General features: G+C 42.2%; 2 protein-coding genes across 2 annotated transcripts; both read right to left on the minus strand.

Annotated features, from left to right (window-relative positions):
• Positions 1-45: 45 nt before the first annotated feature.
• On the minus strand, positions 46-22,274 carry LOC121611497. The gene is made up of 2 exons (XM_041944076.1): positions 19,165-22,274; positions 46-4,628 (listed from the first exon to the last, which is right to left on the minus strand). Exons 1-2 carry the CDS (start codon positions 19,172-19,174, stop codon positions 3,394-3,396), a joined length of 1,245 nt encoding a protein of 414 aa, XP_041800010.1. The 5' UTR covers positions 19,175-22,274; the 3' UTR covers positions 46-3,393.
• LOC121611498 lies at positions 14,041-19,145 on the minus strand. The gene is made up of 3 exons (XM_041944077.1): positions 16,860-19,145; positions 14,761-15,073; positions 14,041-14,615 (listed from the first exon to the last, which is right to left on the minus strand). The coding sequence occupies exon 1, from the start codon at positions 19,022-19,024 to the stop codon at positions 17,924-17,926; it is 1,101 nt and encodes a 366-aa protein (XP_041800011.1). The 5' UTR covers positions 19,025-19,145; the 3' UTR covers positions 14,041-14,615; positions 14,761-15,073; positions 16,860-17,923.
• Positions 22,275-22,615: the final 341 nt, after the last annotated feature.

Consider the following 22,615-nt stretch of genomic DNA (forward strand, 5'->3'; position numbering starts at 1 on the left):
GACGGGTGTTCCGGGCATGCCCCACTGGGAAGAGACCCAGAGGAAGACCCAGGACACGCTGGAGGGACTATGTTGCTCGGCTGGCCTGGGAACGCCTCGGGATCCCTCCGGAAGGGCTGGAGGAAGTGTCTGGAGAGAAGTAAGTCTGGGCATCCCTGCTTAGACTGCTACCATGCTGCTTCCCAGTTTGTGTGGACATCAGACTTGAAGAGGGAGGAATGGTCCCAAAACAAATTAAAATTGTCAATAAAACCAAAACAGTGAGATCTGGAGGTAGACTGGAGTCAAGCGTGGAGGCCGAGAAGTCATCAAACGCGCCCTACTCCATCGGCCTGTGAGGAAATAGGACCAGAAATAAAAACAGACTTTCCACAAGTGCTTAAAATCATTAAATCATTAAAATGCTTTCTTGTCAGCTCAGACTGCTGAGGAGATGTATCAGTTGTTCCCACATGGACATGGGGGTCACTGGCAGCACCTGAAAAGCTTATTATGCATGTGCATATGCAATGGGGCGATGGGGGGTGGGTGATATATCAAACTCTGTGATGGCTCAACTGCTCCTCTTTGGTCAGGTATCAGATGGTAGCGATGATGATGATGATGATGATGATGATGATGATGATGACGACGATGCTACACGCATCTGCTTTTCCAGGTTTGGGTTAGTCAGTCCTCAGCAGAACTGAGTCTTGATTTCAAGTTGTAGGTTGTGTTTATGGGAATGTTTGACCATTCTTCCAGAAGCGCATTTGTGAGGTCACACACTGATGTTGGACGAGAAGGCCTGGCTCTCAGTCTCCACTCTAATTCATCCCAAAGGTGTTCTGTCGGGTTGAGGTCAGGACTCTGTGCAGGCCTATCAAGTTCATCCACACCAAATTCTCTCATCCATGTCTTTATGGACCTTGCTTTGTGCACTGGACATGTTGGAACAGGAAGGGACCATCCCCAAACTCTCCCCAAACCCACAAAGTTGGGAGCCTGGAATTGTCCAAAATCTCTTGGTATGCTGAAGCATTCAGAGTTACTTACTGGAATTAAGGGGCCTAGCCCAGCTCCTGAAAAACAACGGCACACCATAATCCTCCCTCCACCAAATTTTACACTTGGCACAATGCAGTCAGACAAGTACCATTCTCCTGGCAACCGCCAAACCCAGACTCGTCCATCAGATCCCCAGATGGTGAAGCGCGAGTCGCCACTCCAGAGAAGTCTTCACTGTTCTAGAGTCCAGTGGCGGCATGCTTTACACCACTGCATCCGACGCTTTGCATTGCACTGGCTTGGATGCAGCTGCTTGGCCATGGAAACCCATTCCATGAAGCTCTCAAAGCACTGTTCTTTAACTAATCTGAAGGCCACATGAAGTTTGGAGGTTTGTAGTGATTGACTTTGCAGGAAGTTGCCGACCTCTGTGCACTATGCGCCCACTCCGTCATTTTACATGGCCTACCACTGCGGGCTGGGTTGCTGTCATTCCCAATCACTTCCAATTCACTGAGCTCATTGTTTCACAAATGTTTGTAGAAACAGTCTGCATGCCTTGGTACTTGATTTTACACCTGTGGCCATGAAAATGATCAGAACACCTGATGATGAAAAGACCGACGAAGCCGTGATAAAATGCTAAAAGACTAATAAAAGCACAAAGATCAAATACAAGAAGACAGTTAAAACATTGTGTAAGTGTAATAACACTGACAAATGTTCTTCACAGCTGAAAATATTGTATTGTATTGTATTGTATAAGTGAAAACAAGTACCACAGAACAGTACTTAACAACATAACAATCCAGATCGATAGATAGATAGATAGACTTTATTGATCTCACAATGGAGAAATTTACTGTTACAGAAACTCTTCAGAACATCAGAGAACTTCTGAAGATGGCAGCTGTTGTAGGTGAAGTCTGAAGTGTACATGGTGAAGAGGAGGGGTGAGAGGATGGTGCCCAGGGGTGCTTCCGTGCTGCAGACTACCACCTCTGACTCACAGTTGCGCATTCGCACGTACTGTGGACGGTCAGTGAGGTAGTCAATGGTCCAGGCAGCAAGATGTCTATCCACTCCCGCATCCTCCAGCTTCCCCCAGAGCAGCGCTGGTCTGATGGTGTTGAAAGCGCTGGAGAAGTCAAAGAACATGACCCTCACAGCGCTGCCGGTGTTCTCCAGGTGGGTGAGTGCCCGCTGCAGCAGGTAGATGACGGCGTTCTCTACCCCGATGTTGGGCCGTAGACAAACTACCCCCGTAGAGCAGGTCCAGGGTGGAGCTCACCATGGAGCAGAGGTGGCTGAGGAGGAGCCTCTCCATGGTCTTCATGAGGTGGGAGGTCTGGGCGATAGGTCTGTAGTGGGCCAGTTCTTTGATGTGAGTTATTTTAGGAACCGGGACCACACAGGAGGTCTTCCACAGGACAGGGACCTTCTCCAGGCTGAGGCTCAGGTTGTAGAGGTGGCAGAGGACCTCACAGAGCTGGTCCACACAGGTCCTCAGCAGCATGGGGCTGATGCCGTCTGGTCCTGCAGATTTCCTCTGCTTCAGTCGCCTCAGCTCTCTCCTAGCCTGATCCGATGTGATGGAGAGGGGGGACCGAGGGTGGGACTGGGGTGTGCTGCAGAGGGTGGGGGAAGGAGGGGGGCTGGTGTTGGTACAGTCCGTGTGGGTGTGAGGGAGAATCAAATCTTTTGAAGTAACAGTTTATAATAATAATCCTTCTTGGCCCGCCTGATCCTCCATTGGAGCTCGCACTGGACTCTGTTCTGCTGCTCTCTGTCCCCTGGGTTAAAAGCCCTTTTCTTCTGATTCAGGAGGGCTTTGAGCTCAGGGGTGACCCAGTGGTGGTTGTTGGAGAAGCCCCGTACCCTCCGAGTTGGCACGGTGCTGTCCACACAGAAGTTCATGTAGTCCGTGATGCAGTGTGTGAGACCGTCGATCATTTCCTTAAGAGCTCCATGCTCCAGTCTGTCGTCTGGAAACAGTCCCTCAGTCTCTCTTTAGCCTCTTCAGTCCACACTTTCACAGTCCTCTTCTGCGCAGGTTCCTTTCGCACCTTGGGTGTGTATTGGGGGAGCAGATGAACAACGTTGTGATCAGACCACCCAAGATGGGGGAGGGGGGCATAGCTGTAAGTGTCCTTCACATTCGCATACCCCAGGTCCAGTGTCGCATTGTCCCTTGTATGAAACGTGACGTACTGTGTGAATGTTGGGAGAGAGGCGGAGAGAGAAGCGTGATTGAAGTTCCCACTGATCAGCAGCAGGGCTCAGTCTGGATTGGGCTGACAGCGATGTGGAGCCGTCCAGAAGCGTCCGAAGCCTCAGCCGAAGGAGGAATGTACACGCAAAGAATAACCACGTGCTAAAACTCCCTTGGTAGAGAGTAAGGCCACATTATGCCATTATTACCACATCATGACGGTAAAGGCGTAGAGGGCAGCTGTTCCCCACAAATGACTTCAACTCCTCCTGAAACAGATTAACTGTTCCATTGTTGAACTTGTCAGTGATGGCTTCTATGATCGGTGTCAGTGAACTGTTGTTGACCATTTCTGTCCACTCCATGTGCAGTCTTTCACAAACTTTGTCCTTCGCTCCAGGCAGACAGTCGAAAGAATCAATAACTTCCTTTCCACGGCGCAAATGATCGTTGCGCAAACCAAATGAACTTTGTGCAGCCCTCACAAGGGTTTGGCGAGCAGATTTGATACCGCAGCGGAGTGCGTTTTTATCGCTGTTGCGAACATGTGACAGTGTGTTGTAAATATCACTCTTCTCAAAAATGTCTCTCAAATTGTTATGATCCAATTTGAAAGGGATGTCCTTGCATTTTTCAACATATGAATGAAAATTGCTGTGAGGACATGAGATCATGCGATAATTGAGATGTTGAAAATAATTTGGACCACATAGTCCCCAAGGCTTTGTGAAACTCACATTAGTCAAAACTTTATGATGTTTATACCATTCACAGGCTTTGTGTAGAAGCTGAAACATACAAGGGACGGTTTTGTTTTCCCTCTGCAAACAAGGGCTATTATGTGAATGAATCCAAATGCGTTTAACCTCTGCACCTTCTTGGCATAGAAAGTCATCCAGTTGCTTAATTAAAATTTCTTCACTATGTGTTGCTGCCTTTTTATTGGCCAGTCCACTTTGGTCCAGTTTGGTGTATTGAGCACCAGACTCTTTCCTCTTGTTTTCAAAAACTGGATAAACTGGTGGAAATTCTTTTTCACTATTGTCTTTCAAGAGAACAACAGAAAATGCATATTGCTTGTCTCGTTCTGGCTCATTTCTACGTAAATAGGGTGATAAACATTCAGCATTATCGCTATGTTCCTCTGCTTTAGATGAAGATAGTTCCATTATGTAGCTATACATTTTTGTTTTGTCACGACAGTTTGTCCTTTGTTTCCAACAGACTTCAAGCAACTGAATACTTTCCATCCAATCAACACAATCCAAATTCTCTACAAAATTGGTCATTCTTGAACGGCCAAGATTCTCTAAGCCTTGGTTTTCAATAATATTACTTGTTGGCTTATCTTGTGTGTTATATTTGTGGTCTGTGAACCCTGGTAAGATCCTGGGTAATAATTTCAGGGTTGACTCTATCCCAGCTCCATCTGTTGGCATGAGCAGACAGAGGATTATTGATAATAATAATAACTTTATTTAGCACATATCAAAACAAAGTTACAGAGCCCACAGAGCTCATTGTTTTACAATAAAAACAAAATAGCAAAAGGCCAAGTATGTCCATGGTGGGTGTGCCCATGGTCATACTAAATTTCTGAACACATACATATATCACACTAACCTCCGCAATGGCTGGAATTGCTCGTCTCTGGCTCAGCTGATGATGATGCTACTTGCAGCTGGTTTTCGAGGTTTGGGTCAGTCAGTCTTGGGGTCAGCCTTGAGAGAAAATGAGTCTATGTAAGAGTCCTTCTTGAAAATAGACTCTCACAGTAGTTGGTTGTTGTTTTGCAGCTCAGTGATTTCATGTTGTAGGTTGTCAGGCTCATCAGCTGGCTCAACGTTAACAGTGAAACAAACATGTTCACTTCCTTTTGTTGACTTGTCATGTCCTGAAGCCTCACACCAAATGCCTAATGGAGTTTGTCTTCCTTTGTTCTGTCACTATATAAGATGAACACTCTGAAAGTGAGACAGAGCATGCTGTGCACTAGTCTTCTCTCCTTGCTGCATGAAAAAAAGAGATCTGATTCATCACACCGTGTTTGTATTTCTTCTGAGAATTAGCAACTCTCAAATTCACAAGAAGAATTTCTTCAACAGTAATGTCCACCATGAAGGCCAGATCACACAGACGCTTGTTATCACTGTGTTCCATTCCATCCATCAGGTTTTCCTTCATCTCTATGAATTATTCCAGACAAATGGATACTTTGCAACATTTTCACTGTCCGGTGCAACTCTGTAGCTGCAACAAGGAACTGCTTCACAAATACTTCTTCTGAATGAGGTTTCAGCTACTTCAGCCAGTTTAGCATGTTTTCATGCTGTAATGACCCTTGAGATTGGCCTTTTATAAAAAAAAAAAATCAAAAACGTTAACACATTGCTGCCAGCCAAGCAACCATGCTAATCCTGGTAAACACTCTGGAGATGAAAAATGTTCCTGCTGTTCTCAGCCTCGATGGTTTGATAGGTGGAGGTGGCTACATTATGCTGTAGAAACAGCTGTTTTGCTTGTCTGTAGGCAGTGCAGAAAAAGCTAATATCTATAGATCAGCGTGGGCAGATGAAAAGGCAATTTTCCAAAAAAAAAACGAAAAATCGCCAGTACACAGAGATAGTATTAGAACACTGGCTGGGTTACAGTCAACGTCAATAAGCACTCTTCTTTCTGATGCAGCTGCTGAAGAGCAGCAAACAGTAAGAAACTTCCTGGAGATTCGGTTTTGTTCCATATTGTTCCTAGCATATCATTCCGAGGAAGAAAAGGATTACCTTTCAGAGCAGACAAAATCCACAGTGATGTCCTCCATGAGCTGATGCTGGGGCGGACCTATAATTCACCCAAAGAAATTGGATGAAAGACTTAGTGAGACAACAGGATAAGCAACATAATCCAAATTGAGATCATTGCCCAGCTTGGACGTGATATTCAAAGGAGTGTGAGTATCCCACATATCAGGCTGTAATTTTTATGGACTGACAGCTGATGGCAACCAATGTCAGCACAGTGGAGCATTTTTCTTGCTGTCTGCAGTATGTTGACAACCATCTTGTAAGGTTCACCTTATAGCAGAAGGCAGGTGAGACCAACCAGGTAAAGGCAGGCGTGATCAACCAGGTGAAAGCCAGTGAAACCCAAAACGGTCTAAAAATGCCTGAAGAAGCTGAATCCAGGGTAAGCAGAACCCCTGCCTCCTATCGTCACACCAGAGGAACTAAACCACTGTTGCAGGCAATCTATGAAGTCGGATGGAAAATGGAATTTTCTGAAGCTGTAGATTTGCTTCACTCTGAGCTCCGCAGGAGGTTCCACCAGGATGGAATGACAGAAGCAGCATTAAGGGAGAAGACTGTCCTCAACGTGGTAAATTGAAAAACATCAGCAGCACTGGACGCGAAGTCTCTCTCCATGGAATTGGAATTAGGTTGACTGCAGCTTCAGCTGCAGATGTTGGGAGATGTTTTCACAGGGACTGCTCCTTATAAGTTAGTACAAGAGGTTGCCTCAGGCCTTGTGAAACATTCTGAAACAAGAGCTCTTTTTGGAGAAGCAGAAGACGTTATAAATCTCTGCATGTGTCTACCCATATCAGTTGCTTCGTTGGAGAGAATTTTTTCTACACGCTACACTTCTGGACTTACTAATAACAACAGGGTTAAACAGTGACAATGTTTTAGTATTAGAATTACCTATTTCTGACAATCCCTGTGTGCTTTTGGATGCCAACCTTATCCTAACAAAGACTTAAGAGATTCCGAGATGGCAAGGCTAAAGCAAAGTTCTGTAATATTATGAGATCATTTGAGCTTTGACACACAGCTATGACTGCTCTTTAAATGACATGGTTCAACATTTCAACAATACCATGTCATCTGCCTTAAATACTGTAGCTCCACTAAAGGTTAAAAAGAGGTCAACTGACAGAATCTGTTGTGCAGCTGAAAGGAAATGAAGGAAAACTGAGCCCAGAGTTCACTGCAATATATACAAAGAAGCAATGACTGTGTGTAACAAAGCAACAAGTCTGGACAGTAAGGATTACTTTTCCAGGATTATTACAGAGAATGCTGGGAACTCGAGAATATTATTCTCCACTATTAACCAGCTACTCAATTAAACTCAAAACGAAGTTACAAAGGACTTTACAATAAAACAAAATAGCAAAAGGCCAAGTATGGCCATGGTAGGTGCCCATGGTCATACTAAATTTCTGAACACATACATATATCACACTAACCTCTGTAATGGCTGGAATTGCTTGTTTCTGGCTCAGCTGATGATGATGCTACTTGCAGCTGGTTTTCGAGGTTTGGGTCAGTCAGTCTTGGGGTCAGCCTTAAGAGGAAATTAGTCTTTGTAAGAGTCCATCTTGAAAAGAGATTCTCACAGTAGTAGGTTGTTGCTTTGCAGCTCAGTGATTTCATGTTGTAGGTTGTCAGGCTCATCAGCTGGCTCAATGTTAACAGTGAAACAAACATGTTCACTTCCTTTTGTTGACTTGTCATGTCCTGAAGCCTCACACCAAATGCCTAATGGAGTTTGTCTTCCTTTGTTCTGTCACTATATAAGATGAACACTCTGAAAGTGAGACAGAGCATGCTGTGCACTAGTCTTCTCTCCTTGCTGCATGAAAAAAAGAGATCTGATTCATCACACCGTGTTTGTAATTCTTCTGAGAATTAGCAACTCTCAAATTCACAAGAAGAATTTCTTCAACAGTAATGTCCACCATGAAGGCCAGATCACACAGACGCTTGTTATCACTGTGTTCCATTCCATCCATCAGGTTTTCCTTCATCTCTATGAATTATTCCAGACAAATGGATACTTTGCAACATTTTCACTGTCCGGTGCAACTCTGTAGCTGCAACAAGGAACTGCTTCACAAATACTTCTTCTGAATGAGGTTTCAGCTACTTCAGCCAGTTTAGCATGTTTTCATGCTGTAATGACCCTTGAGATTGGCCTTTTATAAAAAAAAAAAAAAAAATCAAAAACGTTAACACATTGCTGCCAGCCAAGCAACCATGCTTATCCTGGTGAACACTCTGGAGATGAAAAATGCTCCTGCTATTCTCAGCCTCGGTGGTTTGATAGGTGGAGGTGGCTACATTATGCTGTAGAAACAGCTGTTTTGCTTGTCTCTAGGCAGTGCAGAAAAAGCTAATATCTATAGATCAGCGTGGGCAGATGAAAAGGCAATTTTGTAGTTTTGTAGTATGACAACCATCTTGAGACACACTGTGACTTTTGAGGATTTGAAACTTTAGTGCTAGGCAGGCCTTAGCCCCTCCTACTTCCTGGTTGCCAATTTGTTGAGTTGAATATGGGTGCATCTCAGTTCTCGTTTCTTCGCTCAAATCGGAAGTTCTCCTGGTCTGCCATCTCGCAGGCCGTCTTCCAAAGCTCTTATTTCTAATCCGAGGAGTAAGGAACAAGAATTTATCTTGGAGGAGCCATGAGCGAGGATACATAAATGCATGTCTTTCAACTGAACAGTAATGAAGACTCCGGCCCCACATCTGGCACATTTGAATGAGATGCCGGAGAAACTGTTTAAGTGTAACTATCCTGCAATGAATGGCTGTAATTCAGACGTGCCTAACTTAATGTTACGTTCTCCAAAGAGACATAACACAGTATTGAGGGCGGGGGGTGGGGGGTGTTTGTGTCAATGTGTGTGATTTAAACAGTAAATGCAGCAGGTCCAGCTGTGCCACGCCATCAGAAACAGGCGTCGCTGTGACACTTCAGAGGACAGAACATCTCAATTCTCTTAAAGAATGTATTTCCTTGTTTCTTCTCTCCTTGCGTGGTTTCCTGCTGTGTCTCCATGCACCCGCGGTGGGAGGATGCAAGTGAGGGAAACATGGATGCAATTTAAGAGAATTGAGATGTACCCTCTATAAGATGGTTGATGGTGCTGTTCTTCCTAAAAATACAATTTTACCGGACTAAAAATGAACAATACAACAAAATGTCAAAAATCAATAAGTCAAAAGAATAAAGTAAAATAAACACTGATCGCAGGCCTGTTAGTCATCATGTGAACTAGTTCTGTTGGACTCCAAAATCTAATGCGTGTCAATGGGGCCACTGCTTGTGAGCCTAATCACTAACTCTACAACGCTACTTCCTGCATCAGATAAGTTGTCGGTTTGTTCAAGGATTTACACAAGGCACCGAAGTGAGGGTTAGCGAGAAAGAAGACTGAATTCCAGCGTCTCTACTGTCAGGATACAACAATAATAATTACAGCTGTATATGATCATCAGTGAAATGAGTCTCTCGGGTCTCTCTCTTCACAGAGACTGTCATTGTCTGACAGAGAGACAAAGCACAGAGAGAAGTATTCCTCTTGTGCTACACTTCCCTCTTTATCTAGGGCTCCTGTCATAGCAACTCCAACACTAGTCCTTCTCTTCAAGTACAAAGATGAGAATTTCTTACCTTTCAGAAAATTGTTAGAAATTGAGGGGACTTACTGAAGCTTTGTTGAAGACAAGGTTCACACCTTTCGATGGATCAAAACGATCTCCCCCTGCCAACTCTCCTTTCTGACAGCTGTAGTTAAGTTTCCAATTCCTGGGAAAAGGACATTGTACGTGAGAGAAAGCTTCTGATTGGTTAAAAAGGGGGCACCTGATGCATGATGACAGTTTGTGGTTTCTGTCTTTCAGCAGGGGACTTTCCAAAAATGGTGTACATGTCCGGACGTGGTCCTTGGCTCACAATCAATAAAATAACTGTAGTGTAGAATCACCAGAAAGACTAACTGATGAAGACAAATGGTAGGGAATACAAGCAGAAGGCACTCTTGGTCTTGCTGCCTGAATGTCTGATCAGGCGTTCCTCCCCATGTAGTATGACAAACTTCAAAACCTGTCGTGTAGCGTCTTGGATGCCCCTCGACAGGTCGCACTGCTCCTCCTCTCATCCCGCGTTGCGACAGGTTGTGTGGTGCTGTTTCTCCTCTCTTATCTGTGGTCTGTGTCAAAGCCTTTTTTTGAAGTTAACGAATAGCTGCCGTGTGTTTTACTGTCGATTTTATTTGCTCTCAATCCCACGTCACGGTGACCGTCGCACTATGTGTCGAGCTGTCTGGCGAGGGTATTGTGCCATACAGAGGTACAGTAAATGCTGACTTGATGTTTTGTCTATATTCTGTTCGACAGTGTGTTAATGTATTATGTTTATTATGCTGTTTTGTTTTGTTTAGGTTAGTTTATTTTTTGGTTTGGTTAGCTTTGTCGATTTAGTTTTGTTGCTGATTACAGTATTAGTTGTTTTCACTTTATTTCTATTTGTATTATTTAGGCCTTAGTTTTATTATTATAAACTTTGTCGGTCCTCCGTGGCTGTATTTTGTTACTCCCCCAAGAAATGTATCACACAAATCATTGCAGCTGCACATGGCACCCATTTTGTAATTTTAACCCTTGTTTTGTGTTTTTGTGGTCCATTGGAGGTGTCCAGCAACAGCTGATAGAAAACTGGGGATGCAGCCGTTGTCTACTACATCCCAAAGTTCTGTAACACCATGGCTATAGATATCAGGGAAGGCAGCTCACTGAATATTTTTAAAATAAAGCTAATAACTTTTCTCTTCACTTTGGCCTTAACTTGCTGTGACTGGCCAGGTTTTATTTTTCATTTCATGTTATAAATGACTTTTTATGTTCATTCTTCTTCGATCTTGCTTTTACTATTATTATCAAGTGGGTTTTATTCCTCAGCGTATTTTACATTAACAACTTGATCAAAAGTTTGATCAGTATGAATCCCGGGCGCAAGACGACTTTTAGAGCGTGAGCTTAAAGTAAGACCTCTGTTTTATACACTGCCATCACATAGTCACACTAAATGCACATTAGACCAGTGACTGATGATTTGGTGACCTTGCTTTGCCTGTGACTACTAATTGTGTCAGTGCTCAAAGCTTTTATCATCAAAAAAATGTGTAAATCTGGTTTTGTGACAGCCAGTGCCCAGCCACTGTTATATAATTTCAGTTTGTGTGTGTTTTCTTGTATGATAATAATTATGTTTTAAGGGTCATAATATAACAAAACATACACAAAACACCTTCTTCACATGGATGTGATGACTGTAATCAGTGCTACTGTAGTCCTACCAAATGTATGAAGCTATTCCACTAACCAACAGTTGGCGGCAGTAGAGAGGTTTGGTATATATAAATTAAGGATCTCTTCACTACTCAACTCAACTCTAGTGAAACAGCACCTGCTATACAAACATGCCGCCCAAAGAGTGCCAAGATGCGTAATTGAAATAAAAATTAACAAAAAAAATAAAAATATAATTTTACAAGACTAAGAATAAACAACAAAAATAAAATGTCAAAATCAATAAATCAAAAGAATAAAGTAAAATAAACATTAATCACAGGCCTGTTAGTCATGGTGTGAACCAGTTCTGTTGAACTCCAAAATCTAACGTGCGTCAATGGGGTAATTGCTTGTGAGCCTAATCACTAACACTAAGTTGTCAGTTTGTTCAAGGATTTACGCAAGGCACCAAAGTGAGGGTTAGCGAGAAAGAAGACTGAATTCCAGCGTCTCTACTGTCAGGATACAACAATAATAATTACAGCTGTATATGATCATCAGTGAAATGAGTCTCTTCTGTCAGTGTCTGACAGAGAGACAAAGCACAGAGGGAAGTATTCCCCTTGTTCTGCACTTCCCTCTTTATCTAGGGCTCCTGTCATAGCAACTCCAACACTAGTCCTTCTCTTCAAGTACAAAGATGAGAATTTCTTACCTTTCAGAAAATTGTTAGAAATTGAGGGGACTTACTGAAGCTTTGTTGAAGACAAGGTTCACACCTTTCGATAGATCAAAACGATCTCCCCCTGCCCACTCTCATTTCTGACAGCTGTAGTTAAGTTTCTGACTCGCGGGAAAAGGACATTGTACGTAAGAGAAAGCTTCTGATTGGTTAAAAAGGGGGCACGTGATGCATGACGACAGTGGGTGGTTTCTTTCTCTTCGCAACTTCGCAAGGGACTTCCCAAAAACGGTGAAAATGTCCGGACGTGGTCCTGGGCTCACAATAAAAAAAATAACTGCAGAAAGACTGACTGATGAAGTCAAATGGTAGGAAATACAAGCAGAAGGCACTGTTGGTCTTGCTGCCTGAATGTCTGAATCAGGCGTTTCTCCCCGTGTAGTCTGTGATGCCCCTCCACAGGTCGCGCTGCTCCTCCTCTCATCTCGATTTGCGACAGGTTTTGTGGTGCTGTTTCTCCTCTCTTATCTGTGGTCGGTGTCAAAGCCATTTTTTGAAGTTAACGAATAGCTGCCTCGTGTTTTAGTGTGGTAGTTTTGCACTGCCTTCACATTTCTATATTTCTCCGTGTTATCTTGCTTTGCGGTGTGTGTGTGCGTGTGTGTCGGGCACAGCAGCAAGGTGAGTACTCTATCCCAACATATTTCTCCCTATTCACTGTCCATCCTTTACCACTCTAGCCTTGATAAGTTTCTTGTTTTTATGTCTATATTTTGCTGTGCGAATAAATAAACGTTGTAATCTAGTGGGAACTCTTGTGTCAGACCTTTATTTACCGTTGACTGTGTTTTTACAAATATCTGTGGGTTTTTAATCTGTTTGAGTTGGGTGTTGAATCTAAAAGTGTAAAGAAAAGCAAATCCAACCAGAGCCTTGCTGCACCTTCAAGAACAAAGCTGAGGACTCTGTATGCGGGGAAGAAAGACGAAAGAAGGGGAAGGAAGGGGTGAGGAAAGAAAGGAATACAAAGAAAGAAAAAACTAGTGAAAATTAGGTGAAATGAGAGTTACTATTGACTCTGTTGCTCGCCAGAAGTTAGAGGATCAAGTTTTCATTCTAACAGTTTGAGAAATACGTCCAATCATGAGTACTTTCTGGCGTACAGCAGGGGGAACTGTGGATCCACAGGTCGCCGGTTCGATCCCCGACATAGGACATTTCTCCATGAACCTGAACTCCTGCAAAGTATTACGAATCTTTCAGAATTAACTTAAAAGAGGAACGTTGGCTATTTTGAATGTCATACAACCAAAAAGTAATACTCCGTGGTATTAAATGGTTTCATAATGTGAGAAACATTTGTAAGAACCACTACACCAACACACATGTAACTTTATGTGTTTGCTTTAGAAAATAGAAATGCAATTCAACAATACAATCTAACTAACAACTGCGGAATAAAGCACTGCAACAATGCAGCTGCCTTGTCTAGATGACTGTACAATGTGGAACTCCTTTCTTGTTTTTTCCGCTTTCTGCTTCAGTTTGCAAAAAGTTAAACTTTACTTGACTCCTGTTTTTACAGATAAGTTTTGTAGAAATAAGTCAAAAGTACTGCTGTAGAAATATATTTAAAATGTATTACAAAATATACACATTAATTTTGTCTCACACACAATTGCAACCATAACAAACAAAAAAATCATGAAATAAATAAATAAATATGACGAATATAATAATAAATAAACTGAATACAACATATAATAAATAAACTGAATACAAAATATAAATAAACTGAATACAAAACATAATAAATAAAGCTCGGAAACACTGCTCCACTAATAGAAAATATATAAACACACTTTGCCAGGCATGGACAATGCTTGTTGGTATATAATTCAATTTATTTAATTTCAATTTTATTTATATAGTGCCAAATAACAACCAAAGTTGTCTCAGGACACTTCTCATATAGAGCAGGTACAGACCAAACTCTTTATCTACACCCAACAATTCCCTCATGAGCAAGCACTTGGCGACAGTGGCGAGGAAAAACTTCCTTTTAGGAGGCAGAAACCTCGAGCAGAACCAGGCTCTGGGTGGGCGGCCATCTGCTTCGACCGGTTGGGTGAGAGAGAGTGAGAGAGAGAGAGAGAGAGAGAGAGAGAGAGAGGTTCAGGGTTGGACAGAAATCACAGTTTTGAAAGCTGTAATCGATTTATAGGTATATGAAGTACATATGGCATGGTATATGATATATAGATTATGTATGTGATGTAATAACATATCGATACCAGATAGAATGTGAAGTGTAAGCTTCATCAAAAAGGGAAGTTTTAGGCCTGCTCTTAAATGTAGTCTGCTCTTATATGTATATACCGTATACTGTAAGTCATTTCTCTAATGCTGATTTTTCTGAAATACCAGACCTGTTATAATACTATGGTAACTAAATAATAACAGCAATGAGGTGATAGAACAAGCAGTCTGTGGGGTGTATCTCTTCAGGTGGAAGAGGCACAAGAGCAACAGGAAGAGGCAGGCAAGTTGACCCCTTGTCCAGTTGCTGCTCAGGTGCTGCTAAGAGCCAGACCCAGAAGGACCGGCAGTGGGCTGAAGAGAAGCTGGGCTGGTGAGTGTCGGAATGTCAGATGAGCTGGTGGTGGCAGAGGATGACAGACATTCATGCTACTGAGCCAATAGAATAGAATAGAGCAAAAGTAGCTTTCAACAAATTTGTAAGATTATTTTATTTTTTGATAAGAAAAATAACCTCATCATGATAGAAAGCTGTTACTCACCTGCAGAGGTCCTTGAAAAGAGGGGATGAGCTTCCTTCCAAGCACCTTGACACTGTAAATGTTGCCACAGTAAACAAGGTCCCCTGAGCAGCTGAAAGCAGTGAGGAAGGCTTCACTGCCAGGGATGCAGCTTCACAGTCCTGGTTATTCTGTGGAGGCCCTCCAGGTGGTACAGCTGGAAATTTGGGCTGTTGCCTGCAGAGAGTACCCATATGCTATCCACTGGAATTTGACTTTCCAGCTAGCTTGAAAAGTCCATCCTGTTTATGTCTTTTTTTGTCCATTTTCAGTCCCGCTGGAGGTGTCATCTTCGCTAAAGTAAAGAAATAGGAATAATTGGAGTATAAATAAAACATATATCAAACATTTCCAAAAGTCTTTACAAGCTAAAGCTATAAAATGAGATTTAAAAGAAGCCAGAGAGTTATTGTGGGCGTGAGTTCAGTCGACAGAGTTCCATAGTGTCGGGGCTCTGATAGCAAAAGCCCAATCACCCTTAGTCATAAACCAAGACCTGGGACTAACCAGCAGGGCTCCATCCACAGATCTTAATTATGGAGAGGGCACATACAAGGTCAGCAAATCAGAAATGTATTGAGGGGCAAGACCATCTGAGACCTTAAAAGCAAGCAATATAATTTTATTTTTCAAATCAAGTTGAAATCTAACAGGGCGCCAATAAAGGGAGGCAAACACAGAGGTAATGTGCCTGTATGATGGCTTTTTGTTCCAGTAATGAGCCAAGCAGCAACATTCTGTACCAAGTCGAGACAGTGGATGTACAACTCTTTAGAGATCAGCAACTGATTTTACCCCACCACCCAGTTTGCTTGATAATATGTGAGAGACCACCGAGATTAGCATCAAAGGAGCTGATGGAATTTGGGGGACTGAACAGAATGACTTCAGATTTATCATCATTATAATTTCGGGACATTGAGGATTTAATATCAGAGTGCCATGTCCAAGAAATCTTGTTAGGTTATGTTTAGTTTTTTGTCCTGTGTCTATGTTGTCTTATGGCTTCCTGTTTTATTGTGAATCCTAACTCTCCTCTCGTTTCAGGCCCTTGACTTCCTGGTGTCCTTCCCGCCGATCTGATTGTCTACCCAGCCCTGATTGTTTCCACCTGTTCCTTGTTACCTCATGTGTATATATAGTCTGCGTTTCCCTTTGTCCTGTGCCAGTTCGTCTTGTCTCGTGCAGTCTGAACCTACGCCAGTCCATGCCACATGGTGTATTGAGGTTTTGTATTCCTTTGATACTTTGTCTTGTTGTTTGCCATAGTCTTGCCTTGCGTTACTTTGATACTTTGCCTTACCTTTTTCCCTGTCACACTTGTCTTCCTCAAAAGAGTGATTTTGGTTGCAGTTTTTTCCTCCTTGAGAGCAATCCTTTTTTATTAGTGTAGTTTGTATTTTCCTCTGTAAGATTAACTTTAATTTGATACTTTGTCATTAAAGATTGTTTATTTGTACTTTGTCTCCTGAGTCGTGCATTTGGGTTCAAGTCCTAGTTCGGTTGTGACACAGAGAGGCATATTTTGAAGTTAGGTAGGCTGCTAGGATCTGTGGGTTTAAATGACATGTATAACTGAGTGTCATCTGCATAAAAATAAAAAGCACATCATGATTTTGAATACTTTGGCCAAGAGGCAGAAAGTATATGCAAAACAGATGGGGACCAAGAACTGAGCCTTGAGGGACATGACAATTTAACTTAGCCATCGAGGAAGAAGAGTTACCCAGAGTGAAAGAAAAAGTTCTATTGGAGAAGGAATATGCATAGTGAGCAAAGAGCAGAGCCCTTGATGTCTAGGCAGCACTTGGCTCTTGGTAGCTTCAATCAGGGGAACAGTATCCCCTGGGGTCAGCCACGTCTCAGTAATCATAAAATGTCTAGGTCATTACAAATAATAAAATCATCAGCACAGCACAATGAACAACTTCTTACTAAAAGATCTGGCATTCAAAAGGCCGATGTTGCTTGGATTCAGAGCAGAGGAAGAAGGAAAGGGCAAACAGCAAATAGGAGGTAAGTAGTGATTGTTTCTGCCATGGTCCATTCTTGTCACTTTCTGTTTTATGTCGAAGGCTCACCTTTTGTGTCATCTTCTGCTTTACTTCCTGTGCTTTTCTCGCCAAAAATAAAAAATAAAGTAAAACCAAAACAGTGAGTTCTGGAGTCAAGTGTGGAGGCCGAGGAGTCTTCAAAGCACCCTGCTCAATGGGCCTGTGTGGGAATAGGACCAGAAATAAAAACAGACTTTCCACAAGTGCCTAAAAAGTTAAACGTCATTAAAATGCTTTCTTGTCAGCTCAGACTGGTGACGAAATGTTTCAATTGTCCCCACATGGAGGTCACTGGCAGCAGCTGAAAAGCTTATTGAGCATGTGCATATGCGATGGGGGCGGGGGGATATATCAAACTAACCTCTGTGATGGCTGAACTGCTTCTCTTTGGTGAGGCATCAGGTGGTAGCAATGATGATGATGACGATGATGATGATGATGATGCTTTCCGCAGCTGCTTTCCAGATTTGGGTCAGTTAGTCCTCAGCAGAACTGAGTCTTAATTTTAATGTTATAGGTTGTCAGGCTCATCAGCTGGTTCCACATTAAACAGCAAATATGTTCCCTTCCTTTTGTTTACTTTTCACGTCCTGAAACCTCAGCAAATGCCTGAAGGAGTTCTCACACTCAGCAGCACATTCAGACGTCATAGCAGCTTTTGTTCTTGCAGAGTAGGAAAATGCAGTTTTTCCTCATTCCAGTTGCACTCACAACAACTTTACTTTCACATTTCAAAGCAGAGAGAATGTCCAACATTAAGGCCAAAGGGAGGCTGGAGGCACCCCAGCCCTGAACTTAAAGCAAGCGGCGATGTCATGAAAAGACAGACGAAGCCGTGATAGACTAATAAAAGCACTAAGCTCAAATACAAGAAGACAGTTAAAACATGTAAGTGTAATAACACAGACAAATGTTCTTCACAGCTGAAACTTTAATGTATATTGTATAGGTGAAAACAAGTACCACAGAACAGTACTTAACAACATAACAATCCATTATTCAACAGTAGCTTCAGTAACATCACATGACTGTATATGACATGGTTATATGTTCATATGTTTATACACATTTTAGTAAATGCTATTGCTACATTAAGGACAAAAGCAAAATCCCACATTATGACGGTGAAGGCGTAGAGGGCAGCTGTTCCCCACAAATGACTTCAACTCCTCCTGAAACAGATTAACTGTTCCATTGTTGAATTTATCAGTGATGGCTTCTCTGATCGGTGTCAGTGAGCTGTTGTTGACCATTTCTGTCCACTCCATTTGCAGTCTTTCATAAACTTTGTCCTTCGCTCCAGGCAGAAAGTCGAAAGAATCAATCACTTCCTTTCCACAGCGCAAATGATCGTCGCGCAAACCAAATGAACTTTGTGCAGCCCTCACAAGGGTTTGGCGAGCAGATTTGATACCGCAGCGGAGTGTGTTTTTATCGCTGTTGCGTACATGTGACAGTGTGTTGGAAATATCCTTCTTCTTAAAAATGTCTCTCAAATTGTTATGATCCAATTTGAAAGGGATGTCCTTGCATTTTTCAACATATGAATGAAAATTGCTGTGAGGACATGAGATCATGCGATAATTGAGATGTTGAAAATAATTTGGACCACATAGTCCCCAAGGCTTTGTGAAACTCACATCAGTCAAAACTTTATAATGTTTATACCATTCACAGGCTTTGTGTAGAAGCTGAAACATACAAGGGACGGTTTTGTTTTCCCTCTGCAAACAAGGGCTATTATGTGAATAAATCCAAATGCGTTTAACCACTGCACCTTCTTGGCATAGAAAGTCATCCAGTTGCTTAATTAAAATTTCTTCACTGTGTGTTGCTGCCTTTTTATTGGCCAATTCACTTTGGTCCAGTTGGGTGTATTGAGCACCAGACTCTTTCCTCTTGTTTTCAAAAACTGGATAAACTGGTGGAAATTCTTTTTCACTATTGTCTTTCAAGAGAACAACAGAAAATGCATATTGCTTGTCTCGTTCTGGCTCATTTCTACGTAAATATGGTGATAAACATTCAGCATTATCGCTATGTTCCTCTGCTTTAGATGAAGATAGTTCCATTATGTGGCTATACATTTTTGTTTTGTCACGACAGTTTGTCCTTTGTTTCCAACAGTCTTCAAGCAACTGAATACTTTCCATCCAATCAACACAATCCAAATTCTCAAAAAAATTGGTCATTCTTGAACAGCCAAGATTCTCTAAGCCTTGGTTTTCAATAATATTACTCGTTGGCTTATCTTGTGTGTTATATTTGTGGTCTGTGAACCCTGGTAAGATCCTGGGTAATAATTTCAGGGTTGACTCTATCCCAGCTCCATCTGTTGGCATGAGCAGACAGAGGATTATTGATAATAATAATAACTTTATTTAGCACATATCAAAACAAAGTTACAGTGTGCTTTACAATAAAAACAAAATAGCAAAAGGCCAAGTATGGCCATGGTAGGTGCCCATGGTCATACTACATTGCTGAACACATACGTATATCACACTAACCTCTGCAATGGCTGGAATTGCTTGTTTCTGGCTCAGCTGATGATGATGCTACTCGCAGATGGTTTTCGAGGTTTGGGTCAGTCAGTTTTGGGGTCATCCTTGAGAGGAAATGAGTCTTTGTAAGAGTCCATCTTGAAAAGAGATCCTCACAGTAGTAGGTTGTTGCTTTGCAGCTCAGTGATTTCATGTTGTAGGTTGTCAGGCTCATCAGCTGGCTCAACGTTAACAGCGAAACAAACATGTTCACTTCCTTTTGTTGACTTGTCATGTCCTGAAGCCTCACACCAAATGCCTAATGGAGTTTGTCTTCCTTTGTTCTGTCACTATATAAGATGAACACTCTGAATGTGAGACAGAGCATGCTGTGCACTAGTCTTCTCTCCATGCTGCATGAAAAAAAGACATCTGATTCATCACACCGTGTTTGTAGTTCTTCTGAGAATTAGCAACTCTCAAATTCACAAGAAGAATTTCTTCAACAGTAATGTCCACCATGAAGGCCAGATCACACAGACGCTGAGTTCCATTCCATCCATCAGGTTTTCCTTCACCTCTATGAATTATTCCAGACAAATGGATACTTTGCAACATTTTCACTGTCCGGTGCAACTCTGTAGCTGCAACAAGGAACTGCTCCACAAATACTTCTTCTGAATGAGGTTTCAGCTACTTCAGCCAGTTTAGCACGTTTTCATGCTGTAATGACCCTTGAGATTGGCCTTTTATTAAAAAAAAAAAAAAAAAAAAAAAAAAACGTTAACACATTGCTGCCAGCCAAGCAACCATGCTTATCCTGGTGAACACTCTGGAGATGAAAAATGCTCCTGCTGTTCTCAGCCTCGGTGGTTTGATAGGTGGAGGTGGCTACATTATGCTGTAGAAACAGCTGTTTTGCTTGTCTCTAGGCAGTGCAGAAAAAGCTAATATCTATAGATCAGCATGGGCAGATGAAAAGACAATTTTGTAGTGAGAGGATTTTCCAACTGGTGCAAGGACACCGCAAAATTCAGTTTTCACGAAAAATCACCAGTACACAGAGATGGTATTTGAACACTGGCTGGGTTACAGTGAACGTCAATCAGCACTCTTCTTTCTGATGCAGCTGCTGAAGAGCAGCAAACAGTAAGAAACTTCCTGGAGATTCTGTTTTGTTCCATATTGTTCCTAGCATATCTTTCCGAGGAAGAAAAGGATTACCTTTCAGAGCAGACAAAATCCACCGTGATGTCCTCCATGAGCTGATGCTGGGGCGGACCTATAATTCACCCAAAGAAATTGGATGGATGACTTAGTGAGACAACTGGAGAAGCAACACAATCCAAACTGATATCATTGCCCAGCTTGCACGTGATATTCAAAGGAGTGTGAGTATCCTGCATATCAGGCTGTAATTTGTATGGACTGACAGCTGATGGCACAACCAATGTCAGCACCATGGAGCATTTTTCTTGCTGTCTGCAGTATGTTGACAACCATCTTGAGACACACTGTGACTTTTCAGGATTTTACAGCTGTCCTGACATGATTGCAGAGACACTGTTCATGTTTGAAAGGCATACTAGTTAGGCTGAATATTCCTATTCCTCATCTTTGGGAGTAGTGCATTGATGGTGCTTCCAATATGTCAGGCCACTTGTCCGGTGTCCAGGCTCGGTTGAAAGAAGTAAGGCATGTACACTGCTGCAATCACTCACTGAATCTTTTACTTCAGGAAGTCATTACCATTCTGCTGTAAGGTTCACCTAAAAAGTTCACCTTATAGCAGAAGGCAGGTGAGACCAACCAGGTAAAGGCAGGCGTGATCAACCAGGTGAAAGCCAGTGAAACCCAAAACGGTCTAAAAATGCCTGAAGAAGCTGAATCCAGGGTAAGCAGAACCCCTGCCTCCTATCGTCACACCAGAGGAACTAAACCACTGTTGCAGGCAATCTATGAAGTCGGATGGAAAATGGAATTTTCTGAAGCTGTAGATTTGCTTCACTCTGAGCTCCGCAGGAGATTCCACCAGGATGGAATGACAGAAGCAGCATTAAGGGAGAAGACTGTCCTCAACGTGGTAAATTGAAAAACATCAGCAGCACTGGACGCGAAGTCTCTCTCCATGGAATTGGAATTAGGTTGACTGCAGCTTCAGCTGCAGATGTTGGGAGATGTTTTCACAGGGACTGCTCCTTATAAGTTAGTACAAGAGGTTGCCTCGGGCCTTGTGAAACATTCTGAAACAAGAGCTCTTTTTGGAGAGGCAGAAGACGTTATAAATCTCTGCATGTGTCTACCCATATCAGTTGCTTCGTTGGAGAGAATTTTTTCTACACGCTACACTTCTGGACTTACTAATAACAACAGGGTTAAACAGTGACAATGTTTTAGTATTAGAATTACCTATTTCTGACAATCGCTGTGTGCTTTTGGATGCCAACCTTATCCTAACAAAGACTTAAGAGATTCCGAGATGGCAAGGCTAAAGCAAAGTTCTGTAATATTATGAGATCATTTGAGCTTTGACACACAGCTATGACTGCTCTTTAAATGACATGGTTCAACATTTCAACAATACCATGTCATCTGCCTTAAATACTGTAGCTCCACTAAAGGTTAAAAAGAGGTCAACTGACAGAATCTGTTGTGCAGCTGAAAGGAAATGAAGGAAAACTGAGCCCAGAGTTCACTGCAATATATACAAAGAAGCAATGACTGTGTGTAACAAAGCAACAAGTCTGGAAAGTAAGGATTACCTTTCCAGGATTATTACAGAGAATGCTGGGAACTCTAGAATATTATTCTCCACTATTAACCATCTACTCAATTAAACTCAAAACAAAGTTACAAAGGACTTTACAATAAAAACAAAATAGCAAAAGGCCAAGTATGGCCATGGTAGGTGCCCATGGTCATACTAAATTGCTGAACACATACATATATCACACTAACCTCTGCAATGGCTGGAATTGCTTGTTTCTGGCTCAGCTGATGATGATGCTACTTGCAGCTGGTTTTCGAGGTTTGGGTCAGTCAGTCTTGGGGTCAGCCTTGAGAGGAAATGAGTCTTTGTAAGAGTCCATCTTGAAAAGAGATCCTCACAGTAGTTGTTGCTTTGCAGCTCAGTGATTTCATGTTGTAGGTTGTCAGGCTCATCAGCTGGTTCAACGTTAACAGCGAAACAAACATGTTCACTTCCTTTTGTTGACTTGTCATGTCCTGAAGCCTCACACCAAATGCCTAATGGAGTTTGTCTTCCTTTGTTCTGTCACTATATAAGATGAACACTCTGAA

The sequence above is a fragment of the Chelmon rostratus genome, chromosome 9, assembly GCF_017976325.1.
Source record: "Chelmon rostratus isolate fCheRos1 chromosome 9, fCheRos1.pri, whole genome shotgun sequence".
In the NCBI taxonomy this organism is placed as follows: domain Eukaryota; kingdom Metazoa; phylum Chordata; class Actinopteri; order Chaetodontiformes; family Chaetodontidae; genus Chelmon; species Chelmon rostratus.